Source organism: Mobula birostris, chromosome X, assembly GCF_030028105.1.
Source record: "Mobula birostris isolate sMobBir1 chromosome X, sMobBir1.hap1, whole genome shotgun sequence".
NCBI lineage: Eukaryota > Metazoa > Chordata > Chondrichthyes > Myliobatiformes > Myliobatidae > Mobula > Mobula birostris.
The window spans coordinates 66,291,281-66,309,194 of NC_092402.1; the positions used below are offsets into that span (position 1 = coordinate 66,291,281).

The following is a 17,914-nucleotide window of genomic DNA, read 5'->3' on the forward strand; positions in this document are numbered from 1 at the left end:
CAGGACCTTTCATCTGAGCTGTTCTGATGCTACTTAACCTGAGCTCTTTTAGCTTTGACTTAATTCACTGTGTCACATTTGCATGCATGTTGAGGAAAAGTCATCTAAGTAGCACACACACTTTGCATCACTTTGCTTTTTTTCTTTAAGAAAGCCCACCTTTGTTGAGAAAAGTCAGTAGGATGGGTTTAATTTGGTGTACGGGCAGCATGGTAGCATAGCAGTTAGTGCAATGCTTCACAGTGCTAGCAATAGGGGTTTAATTCCTCCCACTGTTTGTAAGGAATTTATACGTTCTTCCTATGTCCACATGCTTTGGTTTCCTCCCACGTTCCAAAGCTGTACGGGTTAGGGTTAGTAAGTTGTGGGCATGTTATTGTTAGCACTGGAAGCATAGCAGCACTTGTGGGTTGCCCCCAGACATCCTCAGACTGTGTTGGTTGTTGACACAAACAACTCATTTCACAGTATGTTTCAATGTACATGTGATAAATAAATCTAATCTAAACTAATCTGTTATGGATAAATGAGGGTAAATTGCAGATTGCTGATCATACAATGTAAGAACAACCTCACTGGGGATGAATGGTCATCTCCAGGTTCTATGATCCACCTGTGCTTTAGTAAAGAGTAGAAGGCTAAGTTACCCAACTCCTTTAAAATCTATTCCTATTTTGTTTGGCCACTGTACTGTGATTATGATTAGAATCACTAGAGTACGATGGCTTTATATTGTCCAAAAATCATCAAAGTTCTTGGAGCTAAACAAAGCACGAATATGAGGGCAGTTTCGCATCAAGATCTGTGGACGGTTTGACTACATGGAGTACAATTGAGCTGTTTGGTCCCATGTGTGGGGAAACCTGTAGAACAGATCCTGATCTAATTTGATTTACAAAACTCATTTTAATCCCTTGCTAAACTGGTGCTTCCAACAACGTGGGAAGCAAGCCCTCCTTTTATTGGAACTGCAAAATGCATTGATGCAATCACAAGCAAATTTAAAATAGTTTGTCTGAGGGGTGAACTTTAGCCTCTGAGACCTGTCTAGTCTCCACAGAGTTTTAATGACCAGCATGGGAGCTCCAGGACCTGAAACAAGAACAAAATCCTGAATGGAAATTGCAGATCTGCCAAGTGACAACTTTCACCTCCCCTGTGATTCTGAAGGAATGTTGTCCTTCTAACTGAATATGGATGGGGGGGTGGCTGGGGTTTAGAAGAATGAGGGGGGATCTCGTTGAATCCTACTGAATATTGAAAGGCTGAGATAGAGTGAATCTGGGGAAGATGTTTCCAAAAGTGGAGGAGTCTAGGACTAAAGGGCACAGCCTCAGAATAGAAAGGTATCCCTTTGGAATAGAGATGAGGAATTTCTTTTGCCAGAGGATAGTGAGTCTGTGGAATTCATTGCCACAGACGGCTGTGAAGGCCAAATCATTGACACCTTTACTAATCTAGAACCTATAAGTCTCTGCTTTAAATATACTCAAAGGTTACAGGGAGAATAGGATTGAGAAGGAAAATAAATCAGCCATGATCGAATGGTGAATCAGACTGGACGGGACTTCCTATTTTATCCTTTCTATTGTGTGCAATATCTAGGTTGTACTATGGAGGAAAATGGAAGCTTAGTATTTGTAGGTCACATTGATGGTGTGCTGATGGACTTCTTGCCTGCTCTGTGCTGAATTAACACAGGCACAGGTACTAACCAATATCTAGTATCATGTCCTTAACACGTGAGATTGAATAGCATTTGTGGATGCTTTCTCCCTCAATTCTCCCAAATGTAGCTGAAACCAATTTTTGTTATGTGACTGCAGTCCCAGCTTGAAGATGTTGGTGTCTTGAACACTGAGTGGCTCTGTTATGAAGTCTGACTGCAGTGTGCAGTGTTACTAAGTGTTTTTTCTACTCCAGGATCCTCCTCTGGGAAAAGTCTCTCTCTCTATGTTTGGTTCACTTGGAGCGGCTATGGAGGTTGTTCTCATTTTGTATCCTTTCCAAACAAAAAAAAAGCCTGCATTTCCATAGTGCAGTTTGCAACCTTGGGACATCCCAAAGTACTTCTGAGCCAAATGAAGTACTTTTTAAGTGTAGTCACTGCTGTAATGTGAGAAACGAGCCACTCTACTTATGAGCAATATTGGAGGAATAAATTTCAAAGTCAAAAGTAAATTTATTATCAAAATAAGTGTATGCCACCATATACTACCCTGAGATTAATTTTTTTGTAGGCATTTACAGGATAATAAAGAAATACAATAGAATTTATGAAAAATATAGATCAAGTCTGACAAACAACCAATGTGCAAAAGAAGATAAATAGTGCAAATTAAAAAAAATATAATAATACTGAGAACATGAATTGTAGAGCCCTTAAAAGTGAGCTCTTGATTTTTGGCTCAGAAGAACTGACCTGTTCTTCCTCAGGATAGTGTCGTCCTGGGGAGGCAGATTGGACTGAGAGGTGATACTTCATTTGAAAGATGGCATCTCTGAAAGTGCGGATCTCCCTTGGTAGTACAATGGACTGTTAGACATTTATACTCGTATATTTGGAATGAGACTTGAACCCTCCACCTTTCTCATCTGGATGAGAGCATAACACCTTGAACCTTAGTACTATAGATGGTAGTAAGAAAGAGAATGATGCTCTAGAGTTGATTTTTGTCTGTCACTTGAGTATTTTTGTACCTTAACTTCACTGCAGTTACTTATGGGTGTCATCAGTCGTTGGGTTTTATAATTCTCCACTTTTCATCAAACTTACCCCCAGAAAGCAGGACACCACCATGACCAAGGTAGGCATTGACGTATGTATATCTGTTTGGAATCATTTCCTCTGAGGATTATAATAATGCATTTGTGTCCAGGCTTTTTTTTTTTGCATGATTGGATTTGAGTTGTAACAGCAATACAATTATTAGCATATCACCATACAAGCTCTGTTTTAGGCAAGAGACTAAAGGGTTGATAAACCTTCTGAATCTCCCATCAGATTTTGTCTGTTTAAATACGATAAATACTCAATCCGGCAAAGACCTGTATATTAGTGACTGTGAAGAATGTTTAATTTGTTTGCTAATGTGCAAACTATGCCTGAATACTATTTTTTATCATAGAACCTCATTTAGCTATCAACTGAGCTGGATCCACTAGCAACTTAGCAGCACAGTTCTGTTGGGAGTGCTACCATCATTAACATTTGACTTCATTCATGGTTTCATGTGTATGTTGCAAAAGAGAACAGGAAAAGACCTATTAGTTACCACCTCCATGGTGTAGTTTGCAAACAGTGCCACTCCCCCCACAAGCAGACTCCTAGGAAAGGTAGAAAATCAAAGAATGTTGGTCTTGGAAAAGGGAGGCTATGGTCTGCCATGCTCCTGAAGGTGATCAAGCTTTTTCTGGCAACACTGGCCCACAGCTAGTCCATTTTCATAAGCTTGCATTGGCTTTGCATTCACTTAAACTCTGGAATAAAATGATGGCACATAAAGCCTGTGAAAAGATCTGCCATGTTGCATCCAATCTCAGTATTTCTGTTGCAACCTATACTCTTGCGTTTGGTCCCCTTCTTAAACTGTGGACGTGGATGATCCCAATTTCTCTTCCTGGAGTTAAGCTTCATATATCTCTGTTCATGCTGATAATAAAGGGCTGTTATATCATAATAATACTCTCGTAGCTCCATTCTGAACCTCTTTCTAAAGCCTGGATGCCCTGTCCTACATCAGGGGACCAAATCTGGGTGGTATTCTAGACCAGGGGTCCCCAACCTTTTTTGCAACGTGGACCGGTTTATTATTGACAATATTCTTGCGGACTGGCCAACCCGGGGTGGGGGGTGGGGGTGGGGGGTGGAGGTTGCTAACGGACAAGAGTAACAGTCAAATACGTTGTGCTTACCCCGAGAAAGACTACCATGACCATGAAGCCTTGTGTGGGCACCAGTGTGCGCATGCGTAACCTGCCAATTTTTTTTCTACATATCGTTTTTGGCGATTCTGTTCGGGGGGGGGGGTGTTAATCACGACCGGAATATAGATGCTAAGTGGCTAATACACTACATTTCGTTTCTAAAAGGGTTTATCTAACGAATTTAATATTAAACACACAGCGCATCTTTTCCTCGCGTGAATATAGTGATAAGTCAATTATCAGGGGAGGACAGGGGAGCTTGAAGTAAGTGTTGAACGAATTCCAGCAGAAGTGGTAGAGGCAGGTTTGATATTATCATTTAATGAAAAATTGGATAGGTATATGGACAGGAAAGGAATGGAGGGTTATGGGCTGAGTGCAGGTTGGTGGGACTAGGTGAGAGTAGCGTTCGGCACGGACTAGAAGGGCAGAGATGACCTGCTTCCGTGCTGTAATTGTTATATGGTTATATAAGTCACTTTTCAGTCAATAGCATCATAACATTTTAAGTAACGTTTGGATATTAAACGCACAGCACATATTTTCCTCGTATGAACATATAAAATCATTGTACCACACCAATATCGCTGAATCAATGGGAACCCTGGGCTTGTTTTCCTGCAACAAGACGGTCCTATCGAGGGGTGATGGGAGACAGCGATACTTGAAGGGGGTTCCTTATGTCCAGTCTATTCCGCAATTTAGTTTACGTTGCATTCATTGCAGAGATATGTTGGAAATGAAAGCAACGTTTTCAGTGCTTTCGTGGCTGTCTCAGGATATTCAGCCTTGACTTTGATCCAGAATGCCGGCAGAGATGTTATGTTAAACATACTTTTCAGCCCACCGTCATTTGCAAGCTCGAGGAGTTGATCTTCTTCCTGCGCTAAGATGGATGACGCGCGGGTAATGACCTCGCGTGCGTTCAAGCTCAACAGTGGATGTGACAGGGAATGAGAAAGGGTGCAGCTGACTCATATCGCCAAATCATATCGTTTCCTCGCGGCCCGGTAGCACATGGCCTGGTGGTTGGGGACCATTGTTCTAGATTGTACCTGGTAAAACTAGATTAATTGTTCTACAATCCTTATTGTTTAGTGCAGTCTAGGCCCCACTCTGAACCTTTTTCAAGCTACATTATGAGGGGACCAGAAATGGCCTCAGTGTTCCAGATATGACCCGATCAAAAGTGATTTAAAGGATTCCATTATCTTTATTGTAATACATAAACCTGTTGATAAATCTCTTTCACCTAGATAATTGGGAACTGTGTGTCACTACTTGTTCTGAGCTCAGCCCTGCCGGTATTCTCCCGTACACTTGGTAAGTGTTTGTGCATGCTTCCACAGACTATAGTTTGGACTTAACTTCCAGTCCATATTTTTGGATCATATAAACCATCTCAGTCTGAATTTAAAACACTTGTTAGACTCAACAAATGTTCGTTTTAGTTTATGCAGTTTATTGGCTTGGTTGTTGGGTCATTGGTTGGGACATTCCAATTGACCTCAACTTGCTCAGATAAGGGAGGGAAACAAATCAACCTATATTTTTTTCTTATCTTGGCCATCGTGCACACATTTTTTGTTTGTAATTATGAAAGTGAACACTGTATATAAATAGGAAAGAATATGCCTGTGTACCACTTCATTACAGAGCACCACTGCTAACTCATGAGTTAAAGTGCAGTCATTATGTATCCAAGCTTAGAGTCAGTTTGATGACCAACGAACAGTAAGAGGTAAATGACCACTAACCTCTGGGTTGAAGGAGAAATGTTGTTTGCGGCACCTGAAACCCCTTTGATCCTCTCCAAGTGGATCCTTGAACAAGCAAACAAGGCCTCTGTTTGATGTCTTATTTGAAGGCATGTGGGACAGTACAGTACTCCCTCACAACCACACTGCTCCTTTCTTGTTAAGCAGCTCGTGCATACTTGCTGTTAAGGGTTAATTGTGATGAATGGTCATGGCTGAGAAACTGTCGAGGCAGCACTGGGGCATAGCAAAGCCCTGGCCTTTTGAAAGGAATGGAGGAAAACATTGAAATAATATCATTAACATCGCTCTACATGCCCATAGCCAACTTTGAATGGAATCTTATGTTTAGAGAAGAAACTGCTCAGAAATGACCCCTCATTACTTCAGAAGTAGTGAAACTGCTGTACATTGCTTTGGAATATCCCAAGAGGGATGTGAGTACTATAATAGAACTGAAAGTCTTTCCTTTCATAAAAGTTTTACAACACAGAAAGAGGCCAATTGCTCCATCCCTATTTATATTGAGATTTGTTTTGTAATGAGGAATAGCAACCCCAATGTAAAATGGTACAAAGGTGGTAGTTTTCAGATTCTGCAGAACATGTTAAATTGTGAATCGTGATCTTTGACATGCCAATTAGAGATTTCTGAACCAAAATTGGAAAATAGTGACATCTCTGAAGGGACAAGCTTTTGGAATTTTGGAATGTGTTTGGGTTGTCTCGGACAGCCAGCAGGTGGCACCAAACTCCATGAATTTAGTCGGGACTTGTTTCCCTGTTTCCAGTTATTAAAACTTGCATCTGTAAAATTTGCTTTCTTCTCATTATAAGCACAAATATCGGAAGATTAACCAAGCTTGATTTTAAATAAAACCTGACCTCTCTCTTCAGAATTGTTTGATCTTGCACTACAATGCAAATGCTCAATATTTGCAACTTTTCACACTTGTTGGGACAGATACCTATCTATATACTAATAAAACTCTCATGCCTTGTCTGTTTGTGACCTCCAATTAGCGCAAATGGTGCATTACAGCAGCACTTTTTTTCAGCTAAATCGAATTAAAATGCGCTAACTTACAGAATGCAGACAAAGTTCAGGGTTATATATTCGTATAAAATTGCTCATTCGCCAAAAATCAACAGGCTGCCTTTCACCCGAGAACTGATCAGCCATCATGGAAATCGGGACGTGACAGCCCAACGCATGTGCACAGCCAGCCTCAGCAGCACCTCACGATGCTCACAGAGCTGCTTCCACCTTCCATGGAGACCACGACGCCACACCACGATGCATGCACACGGCCAGCCTCAGCAGCGCCTCACAATGCTCACAGCAGCCACACCAACTGCAGCAAAGGGGCAGGGCTATCACGTCCATTTAGGAGAGCGTCAACCACATCAACAAGAAACAACAGCATCTTGGAGGCTTTGGTGTTACTGCTTCCTATCTTCTATCAAGCATTAGGGTAAAAATATATGGATAGCCTAATGTCACGTGGAAAGAGAAGAGGGATATTATGGTCAAGAGATGACACCAAATGTCGGCGGCGGCAAGGAAAGGGAAAGAACAACAATCGGATGAGGCCAGGGCCGCACGACTCCAGGATCAAAGAGTCAGGACAAAAAAGATGAGCGAAGACGAGACAGAGGAGGACAGGCATTCACGTCTCCAAAATGACAACAATAGGCACAGACGGAGGAGAGAACAAGAATCCGATCAGGCCAGGGCCGCATGACTCCAGGATCAGAGGGGAAAAAAACAAATGGTAGAAGAGATGAAGAGACGGGGGATGAAGGGGCTGCGCGTCTCCAGAATGACAAAAACAGGTAGAGAAGGAGGAGAGAGGAAGAGACAGGAGAAGAGGAAAGATCAACTCAAGAATATGCGGCACAGAGTAATTATTGCGAGATGTGGTTATAAAAAGTGTCCTTCGTTAAACCAGAAATGTCATAAAAACTGTCCTTCGTTAAATGAGGAGGAGCAATATTTGTCGTGCTACACATCTTTCTTCTTTAATACACTGAGTTCTTCTTTAATTTCCAAAGCACATCACATCAGACTGTCACCCAGTTGTCTAGTATAATACTAAAACTCTCATGCTCTGTCTGTCTGTTTGTGATCTCCAGTTAGCACGAACGCTGCATTACAGTGGCACTTTTTTCAGCTAAATCGAATTTAAAAATGCGCTAACTTACAGAATGCAGGCAATGTTCAGGGTTATATATTCGTATAAAATTGCTCATTCGCCAAAAATCAACAGGCTGTCTTTCACCCGTGAGCCGATCAGCCATCATGGAAATCGGGACGCGACAGCCCCACACATGCGCATGGGACACCTACTGGAGCAAAAGGGCAGGGCAGCTCTATTTCGAGGGGTCACATTCTGCTAATCACCATTAGCATGTGCAGGATTGGGACAGATCTAACTGCCTCCCATCAATAAGAGATAATTAAATCTTACTGTAATGACGTACTTCCAGACACCCATAAAACCCTTTGCTGCAGTCAAAGGACAGCGGTGACTATATCACGTCCATTTAGGAGAGCGTCAACAACATCATCAAAAATAATCAGCATCCTTTGGTGTTACTGCTTCATATCTTCTATCCAGCATTAGGGTAAAAAAAAATAGTCAGCCTATTTATGCCGCGTGGAAAGGGAAGGGGGACATTATGGTCAAGAGATGACGCCAAACGTCCTCGGGAAGCGGCAAGGAGAGGGAGAGAACAAAAATTGGATGAGGCCAGGGCCGCACAACTCCAGAATCAAAGGGTCAGGACAAAAACAGATGAGAGAAGGAGACAGAGGAGGAGAGGCATACATGTCTCCAGAATCACAGACAAACCACAAACAGCAGAAGAGATGAAGAGACGGGGATGAAAGGACTGCACGTCTCCAGAATGACAAGAACAGGCACAGAAGGAGGAGAGAGGAAGAGACAAAGGAGCTGAGAAATGCACGTCTCCAGGATCAGAGACAAAGAACAAACAGCAGAAGAGATGGGGGATGAAAGGACTGCACGTCTCCAGAATGACAACGAGAGACACAAGGGTGGCTGATAAACCATAAATGATGCCATCAAAAGTGTCCTTTGTTAAACGAGGAGGAGCTATATTTGCTTTGCTACGCGTCGTTCTTCTTTAATAAACTGAGGTTTACTACTTCAGTTTCCAAAGCAAAGCGATACCAATAGCATTCAGGAAAATTTAATGTTGATTCTGGTCACATCAGACTGCATTACCCTTATCTCAAAGGGTGCCCCAATGGGTCACCCCGTTGTCTAGTACTATATAAGAGTCTTACATTATTTGCTAAGAATGAAAGCAAGGTCAGTTTTCACTCTGCTGTTGAAAGGCTGAAGTGGAATTGTTATTCAAAGCCTAAACTTTTTAAATTTTAAACCAACCTTCCTTCCCTACACCTCAACTTCTGCTTTTCTGAAGCCATTCTCTCCTTTGAGAGGTGGTCACATGTTCCAGGTGCCCTGTCCATTAGACACTTATCCACATGCCTTGAGTGTCAAATGGCTACACAACAGTACATGTGCATGGATGGGTAGTGCTCAGGTGTAGAATGCTTTGCCTTTTGTTTTCTTCCACCTCTGTTTTCCTCTGGTGTAGCATGCTGACTTCATCTAGTTGTGGTATTACTACATCTGTAGCTGGGATCACATATTTGAGCCCAAACTAAGGGTTGAATCCTGCTTCCCAAATTCATGGTTAGGTGCCCAACTTACCAGTTGCCCATGAGATGGCTCTTTCATTAACTGAAGAAATGGAAAATTTATTTTTATAATTTTTTATTTCCTCCTTTGTATTTCCGCATTTGATCCATTCTTGGACATTATTAATAATAGTATATTTTGCCACAATCAAGCAGTGGATCACTGTATCTCCCAAATATTTCAGCTATAATCCTTCCCCATAATCAATTCCACCACAATTATCAACAACATGTTTATTTTCTCTTCATGGTGATTTGATTTGATGTGTATTTCTGTAACTTTCTATGTTATTTCAGTAGCACCAGCAACTTCCTTTCCTTGTCTACTTGAAGTTCCTGCTCTAGCAGCTCAGAGCCTCAGTCTAACTGAGGTTGGAAATGGACTGTATGCAATTTATTCTCAAGGTGCTGCTCTGTGAATGTGCTAATAGAACTAACTATACACTTCAAATTGTTTCAATCTATTAGTTAGAATTATCTTGGAGTAGGTTAAATGGTCAGCACAACATTGTGGGTTGAAGAGCCTGTATTGTTCTGTGTTTCTTTTGGATAAATCTGAGCCTGTACTATCATTTGTTGGTTGATCTATAAGCTACTTCACACTTAACTTGCCTTTTCCCTTTAATGACTTTTTAGTTTTACAAAGATTTATCGATCTCGGATTTAAAATTAATAATTGACATTTATTTGAGACTGCCAAATTTCTACTACTGCCATATCTGCATCTGTTTTTTTTGTTTTGAATGCCTGGGATGGTATTTTCTTCCTCTCTTTTAAATGTGTCTCCTTATTTTTAGCACTAGTTTCTGTTTTTAAAGAGGTCTGCATTGTTCCTAACCACTCTCCTTTCCTTGTATAACTGGAAAAGCTTTTCACTAATTTCAGTCCTTTGCAAATTTCCTTTTTGTACTTACAGGTTTCGGTCTGTTACATTACACTTTTTCTTTGTTATCTCTCCTAGTCACCAGAATCAGTGTTTTTTTAATGCTCTTTCATGCTTTCTCCTTTCAATGTTCGATTTTCTCTTTTCTGTTTAATTGTCTATTATCTGGCAATAAAGCTCTCCTCCCCAAGGGAGGGATGGGAATAATCAAGTTCACTGCCTTGTGAAATTCCATTTTAAATGTGCCCCACTGATCACCTGTCATTTTACCAGTGAACAGTTATCTGTGGAAAGCCTGTCTCATCACATGGAAGTTGGCCCCTCCAGATCTAGAATCCTAACAGCTTTCACATTACTCATTTAAACAATTAATTATACTCATGATTGGTATTTGTTAGGCTTCGTTCCATTAGCTTCTAGTATGTGTGTGGGTGCTGTGATCATGTTTGAGTTCGTTCATGCTCCTCCTGATCAAACCTGGTCATCCATGTCATGGCTTGCATTTGATTGGCCTTGCTGCTATGACACTCAGTCAAAGAATGCATCCTGAATGGAGAATTAGTCTTAACTTTTTTTTTGAACACTCTCAAACATTATGAGCAGCCCACACAAAATGCTAGAGGAACCAGCTTGTCAGGCAGTGTCTATGGAAGTGAATAAACAGTTGATGTTTCAGGCCAAAAAGAGCTACCCAAGTATAATGTTTGCCTTGTTTCTGACTTGGGTGTTCCTGGGGTAGGGTTCTTTATTGAAAGGCTTTGTGCCATAGGTGGTCACTAGTACTTTGTCCCCTGATGATCTGCTCTTGTTAAGTGACCTGAAGGTTGCACGGTAACATAGCGGTTAGCGCAATGCTTTACAGCAGGCAGCTGTAAAATCAGGGTTCAATTCCCACCACTGACTGTAAGGAGTTTGTACGTTCTCCCCGTGACCACATGGGTTTCCTCCAGGTGCTCTGGTTTCCTCCCACTGTCCAAATACATACTGGCTAGGGTTAGTAAGTTGTGTTTTGATGTACGCATGACAAATAAAGCTAATCAATTAATCATCAGGAAGCTTTTCTGAATCAACTTACAGGTGTTAAATTGAGTTTTGAATTGCTGCTGTATTTATCATAGGTTTTTTTGTTGTTTTCATTAGGAATCACCAACTTTGACTTGTTGGGACACTTTGGCAGGTTTAACTGGCTGGGAAATTTTTACATCGTCTTTCTCTACAACATGCTTTTTGCGAGCCTTACTGCAATTTGCCTGTTCAAAAAGTTCACCAAAACAATACAAGCAGAACTTCTCTTTGCATTTGGTAAGTACCAGCTGTACAAATATAATGGTGTATGAGATAATATGAGATATGAGTAAATCATATTCAGACAGGCATTTTTTTTGTGTTTTTAGTTATTAAAACAGTAAATAGGATTAAATGATCTCCCATTCTCTTATGTGTCCTGATAGGATCGATCTATTTTCAGAGATGGGTTGAAGACTTTGAAAATTGTTGGGGAAAGTGACAAAAATTATACATTTTAGGTTATTGTGGCATCTAAGGTTTTGAAAGATGTGGATATCCATCTACTCACAGATGGCTACAGAATCCTAATTCTACACAGCAATCAAAGCACTTCTCTTGTTAAACCTGCAATGTTCTGCTACATTCACCAGACCATGCCCGCTAATGGGAAACCATCCATGGCACATCAAGCGTCTCTTGATGCTGAGTAATGCAACACTCTTATGGGTTGAGATTAGTTGAATGTTTTAAAGGCAATTCTCTGACAAGCTTATCATGCAGTGTTGCTTCCGGAAGTGTTTACCTTGGGACATTAAAATACAGATTTAGCAGATGTATAGCACGCTATGTAACAGATCTGACCTATTCCCGATTTGCGACTTTTTTTTGGCTCCTGGGCTTGATCGACAAAAGCTGCCAGTATTCCAACATTTAAGCCTACTCTCACACATTCTTGCTGTCACAATAGTCATCTTTCTTGTCTCAAAATTCAAAAGTTCAAAGTAAATTTATCATCTGAGTAATATACAGTGCCTATAAAACGTATTCGCCCCCTTGGAAGATTTCATGTTTTATTGTTTTACAACATTGAATCACAGTGGATTTAATTTGGCTTTTTTTTGACACTGATCAGCAGAAAAAGACTCTTTCATGTCAAAGTGAAAATAGATCTCTACAAAGTGATCTAAATTAATTACAAAAATGAATCACAAAATAATTGATTGTTGTTTAAAGGCCCTCCTTGGGCCAGCTCAAGACTTGTAATATTCTTCCCATGTTTTGGGACAATTATAACATGGTCATGTGGTGAGCTGTAAGCACTATATGACCACACCCCAGCAAGACTTGGCACCACACTGCTCTCCTGTCTCATACTGTCCAAGAGTCCTAATGAAGGGTCTTAGCCTGTAACATTAACTGCTTATTCCCCTCTATAGATGCTGCCTGACTTGCTGAATTCCTCCAGCATTTTGTGGGTGTGTTGCTCAAGTTTTCCAGCATCCTCAGAATCTTTTGTATTTAATGTGATCTGACTCCAGTTCAAATAAATAGTTGAGAATAAGGAGAAAAATTATTGCACATCTGTGTTTTAGTGGAAGTGGAACATCAATAGAACTTTGGTTTTGTTCTATGCCAAATGGGCCAAATTCTCAGTTTTTGGTATCACTTGGAACCTCTTTACAAGTAAATCTCTAGGAACTGTCATTTACTCGAACATTTTAGTGTTCCCTCTCCAAATATTTTACTGTTTTTGGCAGACTGATCCAGTCCCCGGTTACAGATTTTGGAGTGACCCCCTCCCTGTATTATTGGCAAGGTTACCATTGGAAGTGGATGTAGCCATGCCAACAGCTTCCTTGGTCTCTGAAAGAACTTTCATTTACTTAAAGACCAGTTTTTCTATTAATTCCTCATGCAGTTACTGAAAAAAGGAATCTGTATAACCTGGATTACATACCTTCATTTGTGGTATACTGGCTTGCTTAAAAATATATCAACAGGGGTTAAAACTATGGCCATGTGGTCAGTCACATGTGATGTTTGTCCTGAAATACAATCCCAGTATGGTCCCTCTGGGTCAATCTACTGTGCAAGGGTTCTCCTCTGGGAGCCATTTCTAATCTCTCATTGTCAACAAATTGAATACAATGGCTGCCCAAGCTCATTCCAAGTGGTGAAGATAAGGGGGGGAATCAAGAGCCTCACCCACACCACGCGATTAGGAGTCTGTACCCACCTACTTAAAGGAGTTGATATTGGCACGTAAGCACTGTTTCATAAAGCAGTTCTGTATTGTAAGGGGGGAGGGGGATTATACTTCAAAAGCAAGTAACAATATAACTAATTGTATTATATTTTTAAGTTTATCAAGATAATTTGCACAGATTGTTGAACCAGTTTAGTTAACTACAATTGTTTGAGGTATTTGTATGTTTTTGTACTAGCTTTCTAAGATGCCAAATGACAGTTTTCTTTCATTAAACAAGCTTTTTTTGAACCTAAAGCATTTTACCTGAGAGAACATGACACAGCTTGATGCTAATTTCTGTTTGATGATATATTGGGACAGATATAAAGTGTGATGGAGCTGGCTAAATTGCAAACTTAGCTAGCTCCATCATGGACACTAGGCTCCCCAGCATTCAGGACATCTTCAAAAGGTGATGCCTCAAAAAGGCGACATCCATCATTAAGTACCCCCTTCGCCCAGGGCATGCCCTCTTCTCATTACTACTGTCAAGAGCCTGAAAACACACAGCTTCTTCCCCTGTGCTGTCCGATTTTGGAGTGGACAATAAGCCAACCCATGAACACTTCCTCACTATTTTTGCTCTCTTTGTGCACTACTTATTTAATTTAAATGTTTTTATATATTTATTGTAGTTTGTATTTTTATGTATTGCTGACACAAAACAAATTTCATGACATATGTCAGTGGTATTAAATCTGATTTTGGTTAAGGAAACAGGATTTGGAAGGCATTTTGAAGGAAAACAAAGTTTTAGAGAGAAGAATATCCACACCTTTGTCTTCTGACTGGCCTACATTCATTGACAGTGAGAGCATGTACGTGATTTGTTCACATGCAGACCTATTGGGTTGAATGCAAGTTGATGTCAAATGATGTGGTGTTCATTTGATGTAATTTGTACAAAATTATGCCACATGTAGCAAAAGCTGCAAGAATGCTAAAGCAGGGTTTAACTTTTGACTGGTTGAGGTTTACAGTGACTTAAAAGGGGCCTAACGCTATTCTGATGAAAGCTTTGAAGTGTGTATTAGCATTACAATCGTCTGCCTTCCTAATATTCATCTGCCTGGTGTTTTTTCTCTCCTCTTTGCATTTCTCTTCCACTCCCACAGCCGCACACATCATCTTCTTCCTGATCCCCACCCACCATCAAAGCAGTCCTCTCTCTGACTCCTTGTATGATCTCCTTTCCTAACCACACCGATCCATTTAACCCTCTTCTTTGAATTGCTTATTTTCACCACAATATGGGAGAAACTGCAGCGAGTGCCTAATCTACTGTGCCCAATACCATGTCTAGGCACCATAGGCATCCCCTTCAGCAGGCTCTTCCAAACTTCTCCATGGGCGTAGTTAATTGTATTTATTTTTATTTTTACATTGCTTTGTTGGTTGGTAGTTTTGAATTCTTAATATTTTGGAATGTCATACACACTTTTAGTTTGAAAGCTGGCTAAGCCACACTATGACTAAGGTTAAGCAAAAGAGATTCAGCAGATGCTGGAAATAATTGAGCAACACACTGGAGGAATGTTGGAGGAATTCAGCAAATCAGGCAAAATAAACAGTTGAGTGTACCTGTGGCTATTCCCCTCAATAATAAGTATACAACTTTAGGTACTATTGAGGGGAATGACCTACAGGGGCAGCCACAGTGATTGGGTCTCTGGAACTGAGTCTGGCATTGTGACTCAGAACAGCAGAGAGGTGAGGAGGACTGTGCTAGTGATAGAAAATTCCATAGTTAGAGGAACAAAGATGAGATTCTGTGGATGTGATAGAGACACCCGGATGGTGTGTTTCCTCCCAGGTGCCAGGGTCAGGGATGTCTTGGATTGGGTCCATGGCATTCTTCAAAAGTGAGGATGAGCAGCCAGAAGTCTTTGTGCATATTAGCTCCAATGACATAGGCAGACAAGGTGAGGAGGTTCTGAAGAGAAATTTTAGGGAGTTCGGTGGAAAGTTGAGAAACAGAACCTCCAGGGTAGCAGTCACTGGATTGCTGCCTGTGTCACGCACCAGTGAGGGTAAGAATAAGATAATTTGATGCAGGGGGCAGGGATTCAGATTTATGGGTGATTGGGATCTCTTCTGGGGAAGGTACAACCTGCACAAAAGGGACGGGTTACACGTGAACCCAAGGGCGACGAATATCCTTGCGGGCAGGTTTGCGAGAGTTGTTTGGTAGGATTTAAACTAATTTAGCAGGGGGATGGGAATCAGTGATGGTGCTAAGGATGATATAGTTGGTTTACAACAGAGGCACTGTGCAGTGAGACTCCTAGCAAGGAGAGGCTGATGAAGGGCAAAATTGCAGTCAACAGGATGAGTTGCAATGTAAAAGATAGATAAAATCGAAAAGGGAGCATGCAGGACTGAAAGTGTTATATTTGAATGTGCACAGTATACGGAATTAGGTAGATGAACTTGTAGTGCAGATACAAGTTGGCAGGTATGATGATGTGAGCATCACTGAATCATGGCTGAAAGAAGATTATAGCTGGGAGCTGAACATCCAAGGATACACGTATCGAAAGGACAGGCAGGTAGGCAGAGGGGGTGGGGTGGCTCTGTTGGTTGAAAAAAAATGAAAGAGGTGACATAGGTGTTGAATTGTTGTAGGTAGGGCTAAGGAACATGGATAAAAAGACCCTTACGGGAGTCATTTAAAGACCCCCTAACAGTAGTATGGATGTGGTCTACAAATTACAATGGCAGATATAAAATGCATGCCAAAAGGGCAGTGTTACGGTAGTAATGCGGGATTTCAATATGCAGGTAGATTGGAAAAATCAGGTTGGTGCTGGATCACAAGAGGGGGAATTTCTAGAATGCCTACAGGATGGCTTTGTAGAGCAGCTCATGGATGAGTTCACAAGAGAATCAACTATCCTGGAATAGGTGTTGTGCAATGAACTGGAATTGATTCGAGAGCTTAAGGTAAAAGAACCCTTAGGGGCAAGTGATCACAGTATGATCCAATTCACCCTGAAATGTGAGAAGGAGAAGCTAAAGGCAGGGGTATTAGTATTACAGTGGAATAAAAGGAATTACAGAGACATGAGAGAAGAGTTGGCCAAAATTGAATAGGAAAGAACACTGGCAGAGATGACAGCTCAGCAGCAATAGCTGGAATTTCTGGAAGCAATTTGGAAGGCACAGGATATGTACATCCCAAAGAGGAAGAAATATTCTAAAGGCAAGATGATACAACTATGGCTAACAAGGAAAGTTAAAGCCAGCATAAAAGCCAAAGAGAGTTAATATAATAAAGCAATAATTAGTGGGAAGTTAGAGGATTGGGAAGCTTTTAAAAACCGAAAGAAAGCAACTAAGAAAGTAAAGGTGGAATATGAAAATAAGCTAGCCAATAATATTAAAGAGGATACCAAAAGTTACTTCAGATACATAAAGTGTAAAACAGAGGCAAGAGTAGATATTGGACCGTTGGAAAACAATGCTGGAGAGGTAGTAATGGGGACAAGGAAATAGCAAACAAACTGTATAAGTATTTTGCATCAGTCTTCACTGTGAAAGACACTAGCTGTATGCTGGAAGTTTCTGGTGTCAGGGGTCATGAAGTGTGTAAAGTTGCCAATGCTAGGGAGAAGGTTCATGGGGAAACTGAAAGATCTGAAGGTAGATAAATCACCTGGACCAGATGGTGTATACTCCAGGGTTCTGAAAGAGGTACCTGAAGAGATTGTGGAGCCATTGGTAATGATCGTTCAAGAATCACTAGATTCTGGAATGGTTCAGGAAGATTGGAAAATTGCAAATGTCTCTCTGCTCTTCAAGAAGGGAGAGAGAGGCAGAAGAAAGGAAATTATAGGCTAGTTAGTCTGACCTCAGTGGTTAGGAAGATGCTGGAGTCGATCGTTAAGGATGTGGTTTCGGGATACTTGGAGGCACATGATAAAATAGGCTGTAGTCAGCATGGTTTCCTCAAGGGAAAATCTTTCCTGACAAATCGGTTGTTATTTCTTCAAAAGAATTCCAAGCAGGGTAGATAAAGGAGAATCGGTTGATGTTGTCTACTTGGATTTTCAGAAGGCCCTTGACAAGGTGCCACACATGAGGCTGCTTAAGCTACAAGCCAGTGGTATTACAGGAAAGATACTAGCATGGATAAAGCTATGGCAAAGTGTGGGAATGAAGGAAGCCTTTTCTGGTTGGCTGATGGTGATTTGTGTTCCAAGGGTTCTGTGTTGGGACCGCTTTTTGCATTATATACCAATGACTTGAGTGATGGAATTGATCGCTTTGTTGCAAAGTTTGTAGACAATATGAAGATAGCTTGGGGGCAGGTAGATTTCAGGAAGTAGAAAGGCCACAGAAGGATTTAGACAGATTGGA

The 17,914-nt window shown here is 41.0% G+C and overlaps 1 protein-coding gene across 4 annotated transcripts in view; it reads left to right on the forward strand.

Annotated features, from left to right (window-relative positions):
* The window catches only part of lmbr1l (limb development membrane protein 1-like), a 112,998-nt gene that overhangs the window by 87,574 nt on the left and 7,510 nt on the right, over nt 1–17,914 (forward strand). For 3 of the 4 annotated variants that reach the window (XM_072249061.1, XM_072249060.1, XM_072249063.1), the window contains 4 exons: nt 1,924–1,997; nt 2,717–2,807; nt 5,184–5,250; nt 11,440–11,601. In XM_072249061.1, coding sequence (XP_072105162.1) covers nt 1,924–1,997; nt 2,717–2,807; nt 5,184–5,250; nt 11,440–11,601 — 394 coding nt within the window. The remainder of the gene's footprint in view (nt 1–1,923; nt 1,998–2,716; nt 2,808–5,183; nt 5,251–11,439; nt 11,602–17,914) is intronic. The other variant, XM_072249062.1, reaches the window with a different exon arrangement.